The following is a 20,523-nucleotide window of genomic DNA, read 5'->3' on the forward strand; positions in this document are numbered from 1 at the left end:
TTGATTTTTGGGGGTGGGGGTGGGGGCGTGTTTATGTTTGATGACTTTATCCGCTTTATGTTGAGAGTAAAACTTTCCTAAAGAAAGATATGCTTAGTAGTTTTCTAATTCGACCTGTGACCACCCCAACCCAGCCCAGCCCAGCCCAGCCCAGCCCAGCCCAGCCCAGCCCAGCCCAGCCCAGCCCAGCCCAGCCCAGCCCAGCCCAGCCCTACTATGTTCAAGTTCCATGTCGGAACGCTTGTTTTGTTTAAACGGATCAGATGGCAGCACAGGATTTGAATACGCCCCAGAGATAAGGAACAGCAAAACAAGATGTGAAATACAGCCAAGACAACAGATTTACTCTTTTGGTGGATTGAAGAACATTTTGTGAAGTCCCCGCATTTCAGAGAAAGGTCATGTCAAAGTTCTTCCCCAATTTTCTCAGATTTTTTTAATATCTCAGGTTGTCTGTTAAGCATTTGGGTTCAGCATCATTCAAATTCATAAAAGTTAACATGCAATTAAAGCACAACAGGGAAGCAATCTTGTAGTCGCCAAAACACAAAAATAACAGATAGGAAAACAAAAATGTCAGCAAAATGTTTTTTCTTTTTATAACTTTCTTCTTTGTTCTCTCTAAAACACATGATATATGCAAATGAAATAGTAATAAGAAATCTTCAAACTGTATATTAGAACAATTTTAATAGTAAGTGAAATATCTAATAAGTACTGTGAAACAATCAGCAGCAATACAAAATTGACAACTTATATTGTGCTATTATTAGACGTCTCACCCGGCGGTTTTGTCTCGTCAGCCTTTTGTTTGTTCGCTAAAGGAAAATGTCGTGAATATTGAAATAATGTCAGAATCACTCCCACGAGGGCCCCGATATTCATGTTGAAAACAACAACAGATCATATGGCAGACACATATGAATCAACGAACGTCTCCGCCTACTTGGAGAAGCCAACAGCAGTAACCTTTTTGAAAAACTAGTTATGGAAACCACCCCGGAGAATTAGCGAACGATGGAGGGACTCGGAACTAATGAACACGAGGTGCTTGGAACTGCATAATTCGCGGAGATTTTGATTTTGATTCTCCAGGGGGGAAAGCCCTTGACATGACCATTCACTAAAAAACTGCTAGGGCATGGCCTTTAAGTTTTCAAAAGGTGCGATTATAAATTTTGAGTTTTTCTTTCCTTGAGCAAAAGAATCTACACCTGCACAAATGTAGTACATGTAACACTAGAACTTGATAATGTATTTCCACAAGAACACACAGCTACAGAAAAATCAGTCCAATATGCTCAAGTTTGCATTTTGAAGTTTTGTACAAAATATAGGAAAATTAGAACCAGCCTCACCTTCTTCTTCATCATACTCCTCCTCATCACTTGACTCTGTCACATGGACGCTGACCATCTTAGTCGGGTCTGTCGTCCATTCGAAGTAAACACCAAAACCTATATCGTAGTTATCAGTAGCAAACTCCCAAAATAGGCACGTTCCGTCTTCGTGGGTAGGCACTCGAACCTGAAACATCCAATGGTTGAATTTATGTATGTGACCCTGAGAAGGATTCAGCCGGGTATTTTGATGTGAAATGCAATCAAATAGCATCTTGAAATCTTTTAATTGAGAGGTAACAAATTTATAAATCAGAATTAAGTTACATGTAGAAGGCAATAAAACATGAGTTATCATTAGCTTTTACTGATCTAAAGCCAACTATTTGAATATTGAGACATTTATAAAAACATGAACATTCTTCAAATTGTCGCACGCTGGCAATGTCTCATTCACTCTCCACCTGGCAAGTTCTCTTAGATTTCCATGAATAATTCACCGACGAAATATGCCGTCTCGTCTTGTGGAAATTCTCCAGGGTAGAATATCTTTTCGGTGACTATAAACAGGATATACAAGTACAAAGAGGGCAGATTCTTCTGGGAGAGTCTGCTCAGGTCTGATTATATTTATTTCAACATGCCATGGATTTACACAAATTTAATCCAGAGTAACACTGGATATCGATCAGTGCCAAGTGAATAGGCAGCTAAAACTGCAAAAGACAAGATCTCATCTGGCCTGCTTCCGGCAACTTTCAAACAGCGGAAAGAATACAGGGCAATTTATTGCAAGAAACACTTATCGGGTCACTCAGTCTTCGCATGTGCGATACTGAATAAACCATTCCTCGGATATGGTGGGTCATTAATTTCCTCAAGAGGGGGAATAATTGATAAGGCCACACACAAAGTGACAGAGAACTATAATTAAGCATCTTTAGCAATAGAACGTGCCTTGCCAGCACCAGTTGACACAATCCCCATCATCTCTTATATAATTCAATATTGTTTTCTGATCAAAATGGTCATCATTTATTCTATCAGCAAATGATGTATTTGGACGGGTTACATGAACATGAAGTTTCATTGCAATAACTACACTCTTGAGCATCTGTAACATGTAGATACAGCGGGTATTGCCAAAACTAACCAAGAACTTATCTTCGGTGAGCTAGGCAAAATGAGTTTCTATTGTGGTGAAAAGGGAGACATGAAAAGTGATCTTATCCTGGCCATTTAGTTGAAGGGCGATATGTGTTTTCATTACAACAGCCAGCAGAAGTCATTGTCTTTTTTATACCAAAACCTCTGTGGTCAAAACAAGGCTATAACATTTGCAGTCAAATCACGTCAGCTATTTTCTCCTCCATCATGTCCAATACCATGACAACAGCAGGGAGTTTATAAAGCGACAGAATCGATTTTCCAAAACAGTTTGATTCAATATCATTAACTGTCCTGCGACAGGAGATATGCTCAGATGATGGAGTTTATAAAATGAGCTTACTGACTCTCTCCCACAAGGCATGGAGGAAGCGATAGAAGACAAAAAAATCGGCCTAATGCTTTCTGCCTTCACAATTGTAGGCTTCAACACAAAGATAAGTCATAAGACACGTGCATGTTGATACAACTGGCTTGGAAAGTTGTTCGGGATTGTGTCTTGCCACAGATTTTGTTGATGCATGCCAAGATAATCAGCACTGAAGAAGTAAATATCAAGGTGTAACAAGGAGACCTCGATCGATGGTAACAATATACAGTTTTCATCACCTTACATCCTAATTGACAGATCAACATTATCACCAACAAGTCCCATTTGCTAGCTAACTGCCAATTCAAGAATGTCAAAGCGTTCCCAAGAGTACTCTTGTCACCCAATTTCACTACCTCCTCAATCGAGGTAATACTTGGAAACAAGTGACCAGAAGGAAACTATAAGCCAAATCACTTGTTACAACTGGATTGGAAGATGGTTCAAAGTGATCTGATCTCACCATGCTAATATTTCTCAAGGGTCAAAAGCCTTGTGAGGGCTTAATGTACTTCCTTCATCGTATGTGACATAATGAATCATCATTATCTTTACTGTGTAGCAGAGAGTGATTCCTGGCTGAAGTAGATCATCCAGGGCAACAACCGAGTGGCAATCCAGATTGACCAGCTCAGCACAGTCACACGGCTTGAGAAAGGTTAAACGTTCATCACTTTGTGGGATGCCAACAAAGACAACTGGTTGTTGACAGGCTCTATTGGTTTCTTTGGCACTGACGGCAGCTTTCAGGCCGATCATTGGCTTCTTTTGGCACCAGGTGCCCAGGACGATGTTCCAAACACCAACCACTGTATACCAGCTTATTCACATCTTCACACATTCCACTTCCTGACATATAAACAAGTGTACTAATCCTGCCATAAACCAAGATGGCAAATAAACGCAGCATATGATTCCTGTCATGTTGTATTGGTTCCTATGGCAGCTTTGGGGAAATCATCCACTTCTTTCGGACTAGATGCCCAGGACGACGTTCCAAGCACCAATGTACAAGTCTACTCGCATTATCACACATTCCACGTCCCGAACATAAAAACGAGGGTACTAATCCTGCCATGCAACGATGGCAAACAAACACAGCAAGGCGATTCTTGTCATGTTGTATGGGCTCTGTTTATGTCGAACAATGGCAGCGTTGGAGCACTCCACAGGCAGGCTGATGGGGTCATTCCGCAAATCAGGAAACGGAAAGGACTCGCGTACATAGAATGTACTGTTATCAGAGGTTAATCATCCATTTATCCACTACGAGATAAAATGCCACACTGCCAAATCATGGGGTTTGTTGCATCTATGATTTTGGATCATGGAGACAGCATCCAATGCAATGGCTGAATGGTACCTTTTCAATATCAGAACGCTTTTTTTGCATTGATTGCTGGTAAAAAAGGCATCATTTCTGGATGAGCCAAAGGGCAAATCTGACATTATCCACTCTTCACTGATGGTGTACCACTATCCCTGTGAAATCAGATATCATGATCAGACACAGGTAGAGAGTATAGCATTAGATCCCTGTTATACTATGTGCCTCTGTCATTAGGGGACTGACCACAGCCCACAACCATTATCCCATAAACCTTGTTATTAGTACCTCTGTCATTAATTCGGCACCGTACACACGCTATGAAATATCGATCAGAAAGCAATGCAATGTAATAATAGCAATTGCTGTATGGTGTAGAATCATTCTGACATCAACAAAATCGTATCAGTTGTGTCCAGAAACTCATCATGTGCACCTCTCGATACTTAGCTTTTACTGGCCCCAGCACAGCCGCTGCCATTAGCTATGGGTTCAGCTGGGAGCCCCGGAGATAATGCCATCTGCCAATAACAACGTTTCTGATCATAATGGCAATAAGGAACGACCAAGGACGGTGTAACAGTGACCCCTGGCAAAATGCAAGAAGCTCCACAAACGAGGACCATCCAAATTTCTGAAAAGGTTAGGTCCAGCCAATATTGACATTCATGAGTTGAACCCTCGGGCTTCACAAGGGATCTGAGACTGCATACTATCCGTAGACTATTCCCTTGTAAACATGTGGCATTGTCTTCATCACGCGCAGTCCCATCATTAAAGGTTAAAGAGCGATTTACTGAAAATTGCACAGCTTTCGTACTAATTTCTGCTAAACTGATTTAGCAATTGTCACATTTGCCCAGACCCATCTTCATAAATAGCATAATCCACTATCGTTGATGAGATAGCTATTCTCTGGGGCGTGACCTTATTTTGACGTGTCATCCATCAGCGGTTAATGTTCCATCAGATGACTGATCAGCCTCGATGGGGTCGTCAGGAGTCAGTAAATGCCAGCGCTATGCTCGCGTGGCGCTAACCTTTGGAGTCTCATCTTAGGAGGGATCAGAATTGGTTGGCAATTGATCAATTTAGGCTATTCAGTGATAAGTTATGCCGACTTTGCTCAATGGCTAAGAGGAGTCCGTCGTTGACCTTCATTCATATTCCACACACCTCCTTTCAATTCAGAATTGCTCACTCTGACCACAATTTTTTAAGAAGCGTTCCTGTTCTTATACCCTTCTTTCAAAACAGTTTTCACTCTCTTCAATCATACATGATAATTACAGGTAGCCATTAACATTTGTTCAATGATGAATTGTGACTTGATAAAGCCAAAATATACCAGAATTCATCATGATATTCACCAGACATTGACTATATACCACACCATTTCCAACCAAAATGTCACCAGCCATCTTGAAGTGATCAGCCCAGCCATATTTCTGATACCTCATATTAAGGTGAACGTCAGACAGTAATCTGACATTTGATAATAGATTTCTCATTCTTTAAGAAATCTGAAGCATTTTGAAATCCAGGACAGATTTTTACAATCTAGGGAACAGCAGAATTGCCAAAGGGTTTCCAACAACTCAGATTTTGAAGCCACTGAACTGTTTTCATCAGATTCCACATAACAGTTTATGGAACAAGCACCGGTGTTGTTAATAAAAGTTGTCTGTTGTTTAGATTTCGGAAGTATTTAGAAGAACGTTTTTGATTCATGGGCTGATCATTTCAAAAGAACAGTCTTGCTTACCGTCACCGTTTCGCCAGACCCGACTTTTATCATAGCGTCTTTATCTTTTCGTAATGACTCTTTAAACTCTTTTATGTCTTTCCGCGTCCACATGGAAGCCGCAGCAGGTTCATCTACAACACACAACACACAAGCACCATTTAGACAACACGGAGAAAAATAGCAAGGACAAGAAGCTCCGAATGTGTGAGCCAGTGGACACTTCATCAAATCGACTTTACAAGCAGCTGTAGATAATGAAGCTGGGGATTTCATCATCCCTTCATACAAGATTGATGAAGAGTGTAGCTTCTGTTTAATATTTAAGGCCTTCAGCTAAGAAGTATAAAGCAGAACATAGCTTCATATCATTCATAACCATTAGGACGAATAAGCTTGCTCTTGATGAATTCACAAAAACAGGAATGGCCTTCAAGCCCAATCTCAAACTTGTCCCCAATCTTTGTTCACACGGCTACTCGTCTGCTTGTAATGTCATTTTGAAAAAGAACCCAAGCATGGTGCATCCACCTATAACGTATACATCCCCTCGACCTGGACAGAAAAGCATTTCCAGTTATTGTAAAGGTGATTACTGAAAGTGAAATGCAACATGTTATTGTACCTGAATATCAAAAGTTAATTAACTCAAAGTCTCATCATTTATCCTTGAATAAAGACATGACTGAGAGTATAACTTTCACTTTATAATTATGAAACTCACAAGAGAAATAGATGAGGATTAGTGAGTATGTTTTAATTGAAAGAAATGGTGAAAAGAACCTTTCATGCAAACTGATGAAAATAACCTCAATTTCTATCATACTGTAACTTCAAATCCCCACATTACTTTCCTTTACTCGAACTGGATATCATATCGGGAATTGGCCAAACAGGGTGTTCTGTGCCCACAGCAAAAATTGCAGGACTGGAAAGATGGGTAGAGAAGGCATCTTAACCTAAAACATTGTGAAATAGTAAAGTTTGGGATAGTGATTTGTCAACCATAGGAAAGGTACTGCTTTGCAAAGAGCAGTTGTTAAACAAACATAGGGTAAAAGGAATTGTACATACATTGTAACATGGGAGGATGCAAGGTGGGGCAAGAATCAACAGGAGTACATCATGTATTGAAAATGGAAAACATATGTTTGAGTAAATATAATGTGCAAGAAACAAGATTAAGAAGTGAGTTCCATTTTCAATGCCATGCTTCGACAGACCTGCCTACCCTTATCTGTTCCCTAATTAGTTTCATACCAAGTCTTTTGAAGTGCAATCTGACCTTCAAGCCACAGACGGCAATGTCCTCATCTTAGAGGATGCCTTTCAAATTTGATGTGCAAAACCTTTGAAATGAATACCGCATAATCTGACCAAGTAAGAAGTAGGCAGCCCTGTGATGCAAACCAAATGCCCGTTGGTTACACCTGTGAGAGGAGATGAAAGGCTTTGGGAGATAGAGTAGTGCAGATGAAGAGTCACAACGTCAATAGTGAAGACGCTTATCGATCTATGCTAAAACACGAGTACCGGCAAGTAGCCCACATCACACGCCGATCAAAGCTTAAAATCGTCTGCCCACAATAATTATCAAATGAAACACAAGGTGGAGCTTCTTGTCCGTCAATGCCATGCTAAATGACTCACCGTCGACGAAGACAACGACGAAATTTTTAATAACGAGTCGTTGGTCTTGCGACATTTATCCTTGAATTCTACAAGGTCTTTTCTTGTCCACATTGACGCGGGCATAATCTTGGGCATTTTGACAGCGGGTACGCTAGCGTCAATTGTTTTCTCATCATTTCCGTTAGCTTTTTCTGGAAGACAGTGAAACAAAACATCTGCACTTGACATGCTGTTAAAGTGAAACAAAGGGGCCATAAGTTTGGGAGTGGGGTTGATCTTTAGCAAACTAGTGGTATCATCACAAGCACATGCTGATCTTATACAAAAGTTGACAGGAAATTGAGTACATTTGTAAGAAACTATGCTATGTATCAGGAATCAACACTGACAAAGAGATTCATTCCTCAGATACAACCTCAAAGTTGGAGGAAATACGACCCAACATTCTGGGGAGAACAAAATCATGCTTGTGATAACATCACCAGTTCCACCAGTGAAACTAAAGGAGGGAAGGCCACTGTGTATGACAATCATTTTGAGAAGATTAAACCCCATGAATTTTACATCGAGATCATGGTTTTTTTGTAACACCAATTTATCACCGGCAGTTCCGTTTTGACCAATGTCAAAATGAGCAAGTGCTGCAAAGCAAGTACGGCTAAGTGCTTTGCCCAAGGACACCAAACACGCGGTGACAGTGCAAATGGTACTTATCTTTACCATGTTTACCTAAGGAAAATACTGAAATACAACACGATTTCATAACTTTTCTGTTGCATCACCACAAAATTACCGGTAATATCTGAAAGTTCCGGAAAAGCTACTGATGTATTTACCAATAAGTGGCAGCACACATGAATCTACACTGCTCTTAGTGAATATGTTTTGCTTTACTATCGTTAATTAAGGGGAAACTATTATAGAAATTGGCCAAGGTTCACCCGATATTCAAATAACTGACTTGGTGGCATAAAGTATAGGGAATGGTGAGAGTGAAAATTCTCAAAGGAAAAAAGCAACATGAAGTGGAAAGGGATCGTTGACGGTTCTCCAAATAAATGATGCTCTGGGGGTGCTGGTGATGGGAAGGTCATCTACAAATGTATCATCAAATGAGAAATTGCATACATGTATTATTCTGAGATTCAAAATGGCATAACTACAAAATAGGCATCATATAGCTTCAATTCAAACATGCAAAAGGAAAGGGGTTGAAAGCTGAAAGTCTCAACTAGGGTGGATCGAGCTCTGCCCATCCCGCCTATAGAAGCTGGAAGTTGAGCTGCAGAATTGTGATGATGAAGGAGAAATATCATTTGATACTTATCTGAAACATAAAACTTCATATTAGTATCCAAACAGGCACTGCAAACTGCAAACTTAGTATAAACTGCTCCTATATTAAAAGCACTCGGAAGATTTTCGGATAATAAAACTTTGAGCAAGATAATGGAAAAGCTAATATTGACACTAGTGTTTCGACAAGAACATGACCAAGAAACCAAAACTCAGCAGCCAAAGCTACAATGCATAAAGCAACAGTGGTCCACGCCATGGACACGTCTTCCCAATCAGTACAGCATCATGCAGATCATCAAGGTGGAACGTTGGTCAACGGAAGTGACAAATTCCATTTCACTGAGTAATTGGTATCTTGTGAGCCCATTAGTGCTGTCTAAGGAGACATCAGGGACCATCAATATTAAAGAAGGTCAACACCTTTTTCAGGTTTAATGTCACTTATAACCCTGGCAGAGCAAATGCCCATTTCCTTACAAGAAATGGCCATTTTGTTAGTTCATACTTACCTATGGAACACTTTTGCATGTTACTCCATTTGGGCTCAAACACAAGAGTATCCCTTTAATTTTCTAAAGGGAGAACTGAGTTAACAGCTCGGCCGCCAGGCGGCGCCCTGACCGATCCCGCGAGATCGCGCCGATCTCATGCCGCCATATTTAGTCTTTACTCTTGAGCGTTAATAAAGAGTATGTCCCGTTTGTGGGGACGGCGGGAGGGCCGTGTTCCATAGGTAAGTATGAACTAACAAAATGGCCATTTCTTGTAAGGAAATGGGCATTTTGTGTCATTCAAACTTACCTATGGAACACTTTTGCATCGAATCCCAGCAACCTATTGGAGGTGGGAAACGAGGACTTACCTAAGGCTGAGCTGTTGTTCCATCCAGGAGGCACCACCGGCATATTAGCTAAGGAGGACCGCCAGGGGAAAGAAATGGGGAGAACCCGGAGGACCGGTATTTTGATCTCGGTATTACAATCATATTATAGAGAGTAATAGACCCATTCTCCGGAAAGCGCTAGAATTGCGTAATAAAACCATCTTCTTTCCGGCAACAGAGCTTAGAGCAAGTAAGGCATGTTGAAGGGTGTAGAATGAATTATTGCTAAACAACAATAAGAAATTGCGTCCTTTCTAGTCTACTAGGGGTTGCCTGGATGTTGAAGATAGGGCATATCAAAAATGGCGCAAGATGCGCGTTTGACTCTTCAATCGGGCTTCCCCCCCCCTTTTTTGATCTAGCCAGGATCAAACAACATGCCCCGCAGACACAATCGGGCCGATTGTGTGCATGCCATCTACGAGGGAAGAAACGTCTCGTAGGTAGAAACGAGAGAATGTGGAGTGATTACTCCAACATGCAGCGGAAACGACTTCTTGAAGAGCAACTCCTCGGTAGTTAGCCCAGGAGGTGGCTAGTGCTCTAACTTCGTGCGCTGAGATGTTAGCTAGCGCACGAAGATCAGAGGAAGTCTTCAAGGTGTTGTAGGAAAGACGAATAGTCTCCACAATCCACCTTGAAATAGTGGCGGCCGCTATCTCTCGTTTATTTCCCTCCTTATAGGACAAAAACAAACGCTCTCTCCCCTGGCGGATACCGGGAGGTTTTGTCCTATTTATGTAGAACTTTAGGGCCCTGACGGGACATAAAGTTCTGTCAGGAAGATCATAAGAGATCGTTCCTGACAGAGAGGGAATAGTAACCGGGGGCCGAGAGGCGGCCGGTCCCTGGTTCTTCGCCAGAAATCCTGGTATAAAAGCCAGGATAACCTCCCCTCCCTCTCTAAAAGCCAGCTTCTTAAAAGAAAGTGCATGGAGCTCTGATCTCCGTTGGGCGGTAGCCAAGGCTACTAGAAAGACCGTTTTGAGTGTCAGATATTTCATGGATGAAATAGACATGGGTTCAAAAGGATGCCTCATGAGCACCTTAAGGACAACAGAAAGGTCCCATTTAGGGGTGTTGTGAACCGGTCTAGGACGCTCTAATAACATTCCTCTGAAAAGAGGGGTTATTTGGTCCTCCCAACGAAGATCCCAGGTGCTTAAAACACGGAGGGTAGAAGCGATGGCGGACTTGTACCCTTTTATAGCCGTGACAGATAGTTGTCTTTCCGTGAATAATTCAATAAGGAAATCAACTAATCTGTATATAGAGGGAGAGATCGGATTAACTCCGTTCTCCCTGCACCAGGAAGTGAAGGTAGACCACTTTCCTTGATACACATCAAGGGTAGACCCCCTTTGAGGTGCGGACATGCGCTTGACAGCGATGTCCGAAAAGCCTCTCTGGTGGAGATGCAACTGGATAAGTTCCAGGCGTGAAACTTGAAAAATCCAGGGTTCTGGTGGTAGCATCTCCCCAGGGGGTGCCACAGGAGGTGCTTCCAAGTAGGAAGACTCCTGGGGTGATCTATCAGGAGCTCCAGCAAGGCTGGGAACCAGGCCTGATTTGGCCAGCAAGGTGCGATGAGAGTTATTCTCACCGGATGGCTGGTCAAGATCTTGTTCAGGACTGGTTGGATGAGAGGGAGGGGTGGAAACGCATATGCGTTCAGCCCGACCCAAGAGGCTGTAAGGCTGTCGACTTCCAGGGCCTCTTCGTCCGGAAGTGGAGAGTAATAGATGGGAAGGCGATTGTTCAGCCTGGTGGCGAACAGATCTACCTTCGGAGATTGCCAAAGGCGACAAAGGTCGTCTACAATCTCCTGATGGAGTGTCCACTCTGTCTGAACTAGCTTGTTCTGACGGGACAGGGCGTCGGCAAGGATGTTGCGATTGCCCGGTATGTGTCTGGCACATATCGATACTCCAAGGTCGGCACAAAGATGGTAAAGCTCCCAAGTTAGCTGGCAAAGAATGCCGGACTTTGTGCCTCCCTGTCTCCTGACATATGCTACTACTGTAGAATTGTCGGAGAACAGGGTTACTCTCCGATTCTTCAGGCGAAGGGAAAGAGCCCTCACGGCAAGAAGGACAGCCTTCATTTCCAATATATTTATTGGAAGAATGGTCTCCTCCCTTGTCCATAGACCTCTTATGGACATGTCCCCGTTGTTCAGATGTGCTCCCCACCCTAGTAGGGAAGCATCTGTGAACAGGGACACTTCTGGGGGCGGTGGAGCAAGATCTACACCGCTTTGGAGACGAGTCTCCGACTCCCAGAAGTTCCAGACGTTCTTGAGTAGGTATTGAGGTATCAATACCAACTTGTCTAATGGGTCCCTGTGGGGTTTCCATAGAGACATTAGAAACATCTGGATGGGACGCATATATAGACGGCCAAGGGGGATTTGGTCTGCTGCCGAATTCAGAAGTCCCAAAAGGCTCAAGCATCGCCTTGCGGGAGCTTGAGTCCTTCCTCTGAATTCTGCGACGAGATGAAGAATTTTCTTTATCCTGTCTAGGGGGGGCAGCATTTTCCCTATGGCCGTAAGGAACCGAACTCCAACGTAAACGAAGTCTTGGGATGGTATGAATTCTGACTTTGTTTCGTTGATAATCCAACCTGCGGAAACTACTTTTTGCTTTAGAACCTGAAGTTGTTGCAGTAGTAGTTCCCGCGATTTGCAACGGAGTAGCCAATCGTCTAGGTAGTGATGGAGCTTGAACCCCATCACGTGAAAGGGAGCGACGAAGGCTGTGACTATCATCGTAAAAATTAGGGGTGCCGATGCCAGACCGAACGGCAGGGCCCTGAATTGATACGTCTTTCCTTCGTAATGGAATCGAAGGAAGTGTTGATAGTCTGGATGGATCGGTACATGTAAGTACGCATCCATTAAATCCATCGATACCGCCCAATCGTTGGGCTGTATCGCCGTTGCTATAGACCTGGTGGTTTCCATCTTGAAATGAGGAACATTCAAGAAGGTGTTTAACCTGGAAAGGTCTATGATCAGCCTCCATGTCCCTGCTTTCTTGGGAACCAAGAAAACGTGGCTGTAAAAGCCGGGGGAGCATGGATCTTGAAGGACCTGGATAGCTTGCTTCTCCAGTAATGTCGCGACCTCTGCTTGGAGGGCAGAGGCCTTGACTGGGTCCTTCGGTGGCTGAACTGGGGTTGGATATATGGTAGTCGGGGGGGTACGGTTGAAATCTAGTTTCACTCCGTACCTCAACATGTTTGGGACTGGGGACCCCTTTGGGCACCAATCGTCCCAAATGTCTGCAAATTTTTGCAGACGGCCCCCGACTACCGGAGTCGGCTCCTTTTTGCGTCCGGGAGGAGAAAGGAGGGGGGAGTCACCTCTTCCGGCCAGCACCCCTTGGGCGAAAGGAGTGCTTAGTCGGACCGGATCCACCCTGGTTAGAGGAAGTATTTTTCCTCTTTCCAGTCCGGCGACCCTCCGCTTCCCGTCGGAAGGATCCAGCAGGAGCAGGCTGACTAGGCGGGGTAGGCCTAGGCAGGACCTGCCTGGCGTACGGGATTGAACCCGATGCCTGCTGGGGCCTCTCTATCTTTCTAGCGTTAGGTAGAGAGGTCTTGGCCCTCTGTGTCGCAGTGGGGGCATATAATTTGTCCCAATCTTTCTGTGCTTGAGCCGCCTCTTGCACAGAATCTGCGAACAGGAAAGAACCGTCCATAGGAGCGGTTCTTAAGGCCCCTTCCAGCTGGAGGGATCTGATGACATTGAGAGAGCCCAGTGCGGCGTCTCTACGGAGTAGGACGCTATTTGCTGCGGTCTTGGCGGACAGCGCAATAGCGTGCCTAATCGAATGTGACAAGGATGTCACAAGCGATTTTGTGTCATCAGATAGTGACTCATTATCTTTTAGGGATCTGGCTAGGGCCAGGTTAGTGTGCTCTGCGTAGGAGAGCACCGCTAACGTGTTTTTGGCCAGACCCTCTTGTGCTCTAAGGTCTCGGTAAGCCGAGGAGGAGGTCACCCTAGGCACGAGTTGGTCCAGCTGTACATCGTCCTTTAATATGGAAGTCGATGCTGCAGCTGGACAGCCGGCCGAGCTGACTCGATAATAGTCAGCGCGGTACTGCCTAACGGGAGGAAGTTGTGCCGTGAACAACTTCCCCGGTTTACACCAAGCTTCCGGTCCGACTGCCGGAAGGACAGGGATGGAAGTACGTTGGTGGGCGCCTTGTGAGTCTCTGATTGTACGCTCCAAAAGTTCAGAGACTGCTAACACCGACGGGGAGGGAGGAAGGAATTCAAGTGCCCGAGTGGAGCCTTGAGAAACCTGTGGATTGGGATCCACTTCCTGTCCCCAGAGTGAAAAGGTCGGTGTTGACAAGGCTGGCAGTTCCGGCGGGGAAGGGCACAGATCCTGCGGGAGGTACGCTCTGATCAAGGATCTGAGTGTCCTCATATCCGACAGGATACTGGCCTCCTCTGGTGACAGCTCCTCCTGATTGGGGGAGCGGTAGCCTGGCTGAGAACTCTCGTTCTCAGAAAATTCCTCTAAAATAGAGGAGTCGGATGGTGGGTATCCGATAGGACCAGGCGCACCAGAGGAACCGGAACCCTGCTCCAGATGGCTGAGTCTATCAGAAAGACCTGCTACCATCTGGATGAGCTGGGACAGTTGCTGTCCCGACTCGGGTTCCGGACCCGACGTGCGGCTTCTCTCAACGACGGGCGGTTGAGGCGAGGGTGAGCGCATAAGCGAACCCTGGAAGCCGTATGTGCGGGCGAATGGGTCTTCCGGAAGCGGAAGTTGCCCATATTCTGAACTAGAGTTCAGATGTCCTCTCTGCGTAGCTCGTTCCATGGGAACGACGCCTCTGCTACGAGGAGGGGGTGGCACTTCCGGTTGGTTCCACCCAAGAGGTTGGCCAACGTAGGAAGGTGCCTGCATTTCCGGTAGGACGAAGTCCGAAACCGGAAATGCCCGTAACTCCTTCGCCGGTATGGAGCTACCGGAAGCCCTTTTAGAAGGAGGTACGGAGGGCGGAAACGCTGTTACCGAAGACGCATGGCGTTTCGGAGGTGGCGTTATAAGGTCCGGCCCTACTCTACTGTGTCCGTGAGGACTGGGGTTATTTCGCAGTAAAGACTGAGAAAAACCCCCAGTAGAGTCTTCGGTTACTGAAAAACGGGAACCCGCGTCAGTAACCGGAACTGCAATCGGCGGACCGGAAGCAGGGTGCTCCCGCGGGTACAAAGGGCTTGTACTCGGGGGAGCGGACGACAGGGGAACCGGAAGGTTCCCTGAGGTCCGGGGTATATTAAACCCTTGGAGACTTATTGGATGTAAGTCTCCCTTGGGACCACAGACATTAATAATGTCAGATCCCGCATCCTTCGCAGCCGCGGCCGGAACCGGAACTCGGCTGACGGAAGGGGTGGTGGCGGGAGGTTTGCTAGACCTCCGGGTTATATGCCCGGAAACGGAACCGGAAGAGGGTTTAGGCGTCTTCGCGGCCCGTTTCCCGCCACCAGACGCATTCCTTTGTGGTGAGACAAAGGATGCCGTCGGAGGGGTACGCCATATAAAAAATGGTACCAATGACAATAAAAACACTGGGAACCCCAAGTAGGCCAGAAAGGACGCAATAATTAATGGAAAGGAAAACATGCCTACTTGAATTAAACACTATTGCAATGGATCTGAGTCTTGTTCATTACAATAGAGCGGAGAATAGCCTACTTAACTCTACCCTACCAAGATCAAAATAATGGAGCCGGGTCGACTAAGCTAGCTAAGAAAATGTCTATAATTAAATAGACTGGACAATACTAATGCCAAGATAAGTTTGGCGGTCTACTCCGTAGGTGAATGAACCCAAAAATCGTCTAGACTTGGCTGGTTGAATTTGGTTTTAAATCGAATTCACGGCAGCTTTGAAAAAACGATGTGCTTCGTAGAAGCACAAGAGTAAAGACTGAATATGGCGGCATGAGATCGGCGCGATCTCGCGGGATCGGTCAGGGCGCCGCCTGGCGGCCGAGCTGTTAACTCAGTTCTCCCTTTAGAAAATTAAAGGGATACTCTTGTGTTTGAGCCCAAATGGAGTAACATGCAAAAGTGTTCCATAGGTAAGTTTGAATGACACAAAATGTCAGGGCGTTCACTGACACTGCCCTTCTAATCAGTGTCATGTTCGTCACCAAGGAGGAATGTCATGAGAGAAGATGGAGCAAAAAGTGATTGTCATGTGTTTGCCCAATAAAGTGCTCCATGCAGGCGCCTACATTGCCCAAGGAGGTCAAAACCTACTTCCAATATCCTGCTGATCACCTGCAAAGCTGCAGTTGCAAAAGTAACAGTAACTGGGCTACTGACACTGCCTTTCCAATCAGTGTCATATATCACTGAGTGAGTGTTATGAGGTGAGATGGGGTTCCATTTGGCTAAGTGATTGGTGTCCTGGTAGTCCATTATAGCTGCCTGGGAAGATAAGACACCGGAGCCTATCAGCCTGCAAGAAGGACCAATCCCACCTCACATTTTCACTGATGCCAACTGGAGGAGACGAGCTATACCAGGATCAGCACAGCAAAGGTAACACACCCTTCCAATCAGTGTCATCTACACCACCAAAGAGGAATTGGAGATGAGGAGACCAGACTTGATTACACTGAAGTGATTGGTGTCCTTCGAAGTCCATTACCAGAATAGCTGTCTAAGGGAAACCAATGACCAGTAGGGCACCTATAATAACTGAACACATCACCACCAAATATGTCTCACAGATATTACCTCAAATGCTGAGCTGATATCTAAACTGGGGTTAAGTTGACAGTTAGGAGCAAAAAAACTTAGATCACAAGTAAAAGTTATTGAGAAGGAAGAAGTTTTGAGTACTTACTGTAAAGTCAACTCGACAAAAGTGGGGCTTATGTCTCATATGGAGAAGTGGGATATCTAAATATCTATCTCTTACCCGAAAGGCTAACTTTTGACGGAAAGGGTCACATATTCCTTGGTCTAATGATATCGATATTACTGTATATTAATCAAACTTGGCAATTATAGGGTTGAAATTAGGAGTGGTGAGGTTTAGCTTTGACCATCTGCGCTGGAATTATATGACATCCTTTGAATGTGTTAAGGTTTATACAGACACCCGTGTACCTAGGACAGCCGATTAAGTCCTACAAATTGTAAAACTAAAACTTACACAACCTATAGTTGTCTAATTCAGACTCGTAAACTGAAAAGAAAATTGTATTTGATTGCTACGGATTCACAAAACTGTATGAAGAGAAATGGCCCTAACAAGTGTTATAGCTTTTTCTGTCTCCTCCAAGGAATATACCCCGGCAGTCCCCCATTTTACTCTAATGAAGTCCAATTCCACCTTAATAACAGGCAACAGAGCGCATTTAAAGGGGACTGTGCCATCTCTGAGCCTTGTGTATCATGATGAACTATGCTAGAGAGGAATTTCTAATCTCCTCAACAGATGATGGCCAGAAACCAGTCATCTCAGCAGTCTTGCTTAATCCTACTCTTTGCTAGGCTTCCTCCAGGCACCAACTACCATTACCCAATATTACCGCTAATTCCTCATGAACACTTAACTTGAGATGATGATGAGGCAAGAAAGTGTCCTGCATAGTCATTATGCATTGTCACACCCTAGAATTACACGGCTGCCATACATCCAGGACATGCTGAGAACGAGACATCACAGTTTCCGATGGGGCCCAGTTAAGGCACTAGTTGAACGACAGAGAATCGCAGCCCATTGGCAACTTATGACTCATCCAGGTAGGTTAATAAATGCATACACTGCAGTACCAAAACGCATGAGGCTAGTGCACTATGCAAACCTTCACCTGTGGTGCTCAAGAAGGTAATGATGGGATCCGTGTTCAACCCACTCTTACAGGTGACTGGAGTGTTAAATGTGCAAGATCACTTGAGCAATCTGACTGAGGTAGGAAACCTCCAGGCAGAAGTATGCCATCTCAATCTCATCAATTCTACATCTGCCACATAAAAATGGTGTACGCTGTGTGCGAGGTAAAACCAGCCTGTTGTACAGACAGTACTTGGCAGCCGGGTAATGGTTCAAAATCAGCAGTCACATCCCGAACACTCGATACCGATTACCTCTGAGGCAGCATTAAGTTTTAATCAAGAGGTGCACCATATCAAGTGATAAAGCTCTTAATGTGATCAACCTAAATAATGCAATTTGATCACGGGTAGTGAAAGGCGGCAGGGAAATGAAATTAGGGATGTAGCTCTGTGTATGAATCCCCTTTTACAGGGATGAGACAGACTTGTCAATATTGCACGTTTCAGCAGGGTAGAATTCTATTAAGAGCTTAAGTTAATGGACCTCAAAATGACGCTTTGCTAAAAGGCCCCCCAGCCTCCCGGAGTCCTCCTGGGAAGTGCATGTACTTAATTATCTATAGTGGATCAACATCCTTTGATAAATTTCTTAAGATTCTCACTCAAATGTTCAATTTGGTGATAGTCATTTCACCAATTAAATGTAGCCAAGTTCACACCCAGAACTCTACTTCGTAAGAAGAAATTGTCAAAAGTACAAAACGTAAAGTAGAAATTTTTATATCATGCACTTTTTTTCCAAATGCAGCGAGGTGTTTTGCTTTAGTATCCTGAAATAAGCTAACTGTAAACTGGTTAGTATATTCTGCAATGAAACTGAAAGAATCCCTGTCAGTCGACCACAAGATACTTACTTATATCAGAATCATTATCCGTTTCTGTATCTTGGCCATTTGTAGCGCCATCTACATTATTTTCTAACTTTGTATGATCATCTTCAGCTGTGACTGTTTGTACCTGGCCGTCCGTGGCCTTCGTTGACGCCATGGCTTGTAATTGCTGGTACTGATGTTGTTGGTGTAATAACTGATGCTGGTAGACTTGTTGCATATACTGCTGGAAGTGCTGCTCTTGTAATTGTTGGATCAGCTGCTCTTGCTACAAAGAGAAAGAAAGATACAGCTAAATTTCTTTGCTAGAACAACAGAAACTAGAGCCCTGAGGGCCTGGTGCTGAAAGGGTCCTGACTGATATGTTATCCTTTGAAGAATGATGAAGACCAACATCAGTATAGATAAGAAGTCGCTTTTGTGACTGAAGAAAATGTAGCTCAATCTGCCAATTGATGCTGAAGGAAGAGAAACTGTGAAACGCAACTGGCACTGCTTGCAGTATAACAGCGGTTTATTGGTATATCAAGTAAATTTCAAGGCTGGCCTATAAATTGGCAAAGATTTCCTGGTCAAACCACCAAAGTATTTTTTAGTTCTGTGCCCCTCTGTACCTCATATACTGAGTGCTCATATCCAGGCTGTAAAGAAAGTGCATATTCATTTCCTTAGGCGTGTGGTACAAAGCCCCCTCAGACCAAGGTTTCCATTTCTAAACAAGCAATCACCATAAAGCTTTCAATTATTGATGGGCAGATTTCTGTAGAGCCTGTTGATGAAAACACCGCTGTGGGCATGGCACTACACTATTCATGAAGTACCATACAATGGGAAATCAAGGAAGGAATTGTCATCAAACTTGAAGGAAAAGCTTTATTGTGGCAGTTGTCCCAGAAGATACACCAAAGGAAAGAAATGCATGACCTCGTGGTCAATTCGATGGGAAAACGATATCACTGGAGGTAGCAAGAAAACAGGATTTCATTTAATAAAGTGATCCTGAAATTCCAGACGAGGTAACAGTGGTTCAGTGAGCACTAAAGAAGGTGCTGTGGTCCAGTGATTTGAGATTTGTTCCATAGCTATCTAGCAAACATCCCAAATTGGAAAATCCGTCCAGAACACCTGAAAGCCTTCACCGTCAGCCTCCATGAAAACAGCAATGCCAATCACAAAGCAAATACAGCTCCGCATGCTGGAAATCACAAAATATCATTATCCACATTAATCATTTACGGTATTAAGTCCACAAGCTGAATATGAGAAATCCTGGGAGACGGCAAATATCAACATTTCGGGCAGAAGTAAACAGGTTGAGCAGAAGATCAATCAAGTAAAATGCCAAACCTAAACGTATGGTGGAGGCTGAAGATGATGAGTTTGAGGTGAAGCGTATTATAAAATCTCAGTCTTTCCCAGCTTGGACCGGCACTTTATCACATTTTTAAGAGCACCGGAGTCAGCTGTTTACCCTGGATTCAGAATGTGTTTCAGCAGAGATTCTTTCTGACCTTAATACACCTTGAAGATGATTTTATGATCACCTCTATCACCAATATATCAACCACCTTCAGCAGCATGGCCAGCGAAATCCATCACAAAACTCTTCAATTATCTTGATGGGTTAGGAGATTCTGACATGTTCTAACACTTAATACCTCCTGCCTGGCTTAATGGATAGCGAGGTAATGAGTTTGAAACACGCATGCTCTACACCCAAGAAAAGAAACTCATCTCCGTGTCGTTAATTTGCCGAAATTGACAATGGATTTGCTCCGATGAAACCCAGAGTGTTAACTTGGGCTCAGAAGAGTGGGTACATGATAAAACAAGACCATGAAACACCGACTGCAGCTGCACGTTGTCTCCGACTACAGCAGCTACCAGAGACAGTTACTATACCTACAAGATGAGAGGATCAGGAAGGAGCATTTTTACCAGCATCAAAATAATTGGAAAAACTCCCCAAAATGGCCATTCGTACAAACTGTTGGTTTGATGTATACAACTCCAAAACCTATAGTAAAACAAGAAAAGAAAGGAATCGC

The 20,523-nt window shown here is 44.1% G+C and overlaps 1 protein-coding gene across 5 annotated transcripts in view; it reads right to left on the minus strand.

Annotated features, from left to right (window-relative positions):
* The window catches only part of LOC135484294 (Golgi resident protein GCP60-like), a 40,723-nt gene that overhangs the window by 2,771 nt on the left and 17,429 nt on the right, over positions 1 to 20,523 (minus strand). For 2 of the 5 annotated variants that reach the window (XM_064765632.1, XM_064765631.1), the window contains 4 exons: positions 18,500 to 18,743; positions 7,599 to 7,771; positions 1,359 to 1,527; positions 783 to 818 (listed from right to left, as the gene is read on the minus strand). In XM_064765632.1, the coding sequence (XP_064621702.1) occupies positions 783 to 818; positions 1,359 to 1,527; positions 7,599 to 7,771; positions 18,500 to 18,743 (622 nt within the window). Of the gene's footprint in view, positions 1 to 782; positions 819 to 1,358; positions 1,528 to 5,969; positions 6,083 to 7,598; positions 7,772 to 16,959; positions 16,993 to 18,499; positions 18,744 to 20,523 lie in introns of all 5 variants that reach the window. The other 3 variants (XM_064765633.1, XM_064765635.1, XM_064765634.1) reach the window with 3 other exon arrangements.

This window comes from Lineus longissimus, chromosome 3 (genome assembly GCF_910592395.1).
Source record: "Lineus longissimus chromosome 3, tnLinLong1.2, whole genome shotgun sequence".
Lineage (NCBI taxonomy): Eukaryota > Metazoa > Nemertea > Pilidiophora > Heteronemertea > Lineidae > Lineus > Lineus longissimus.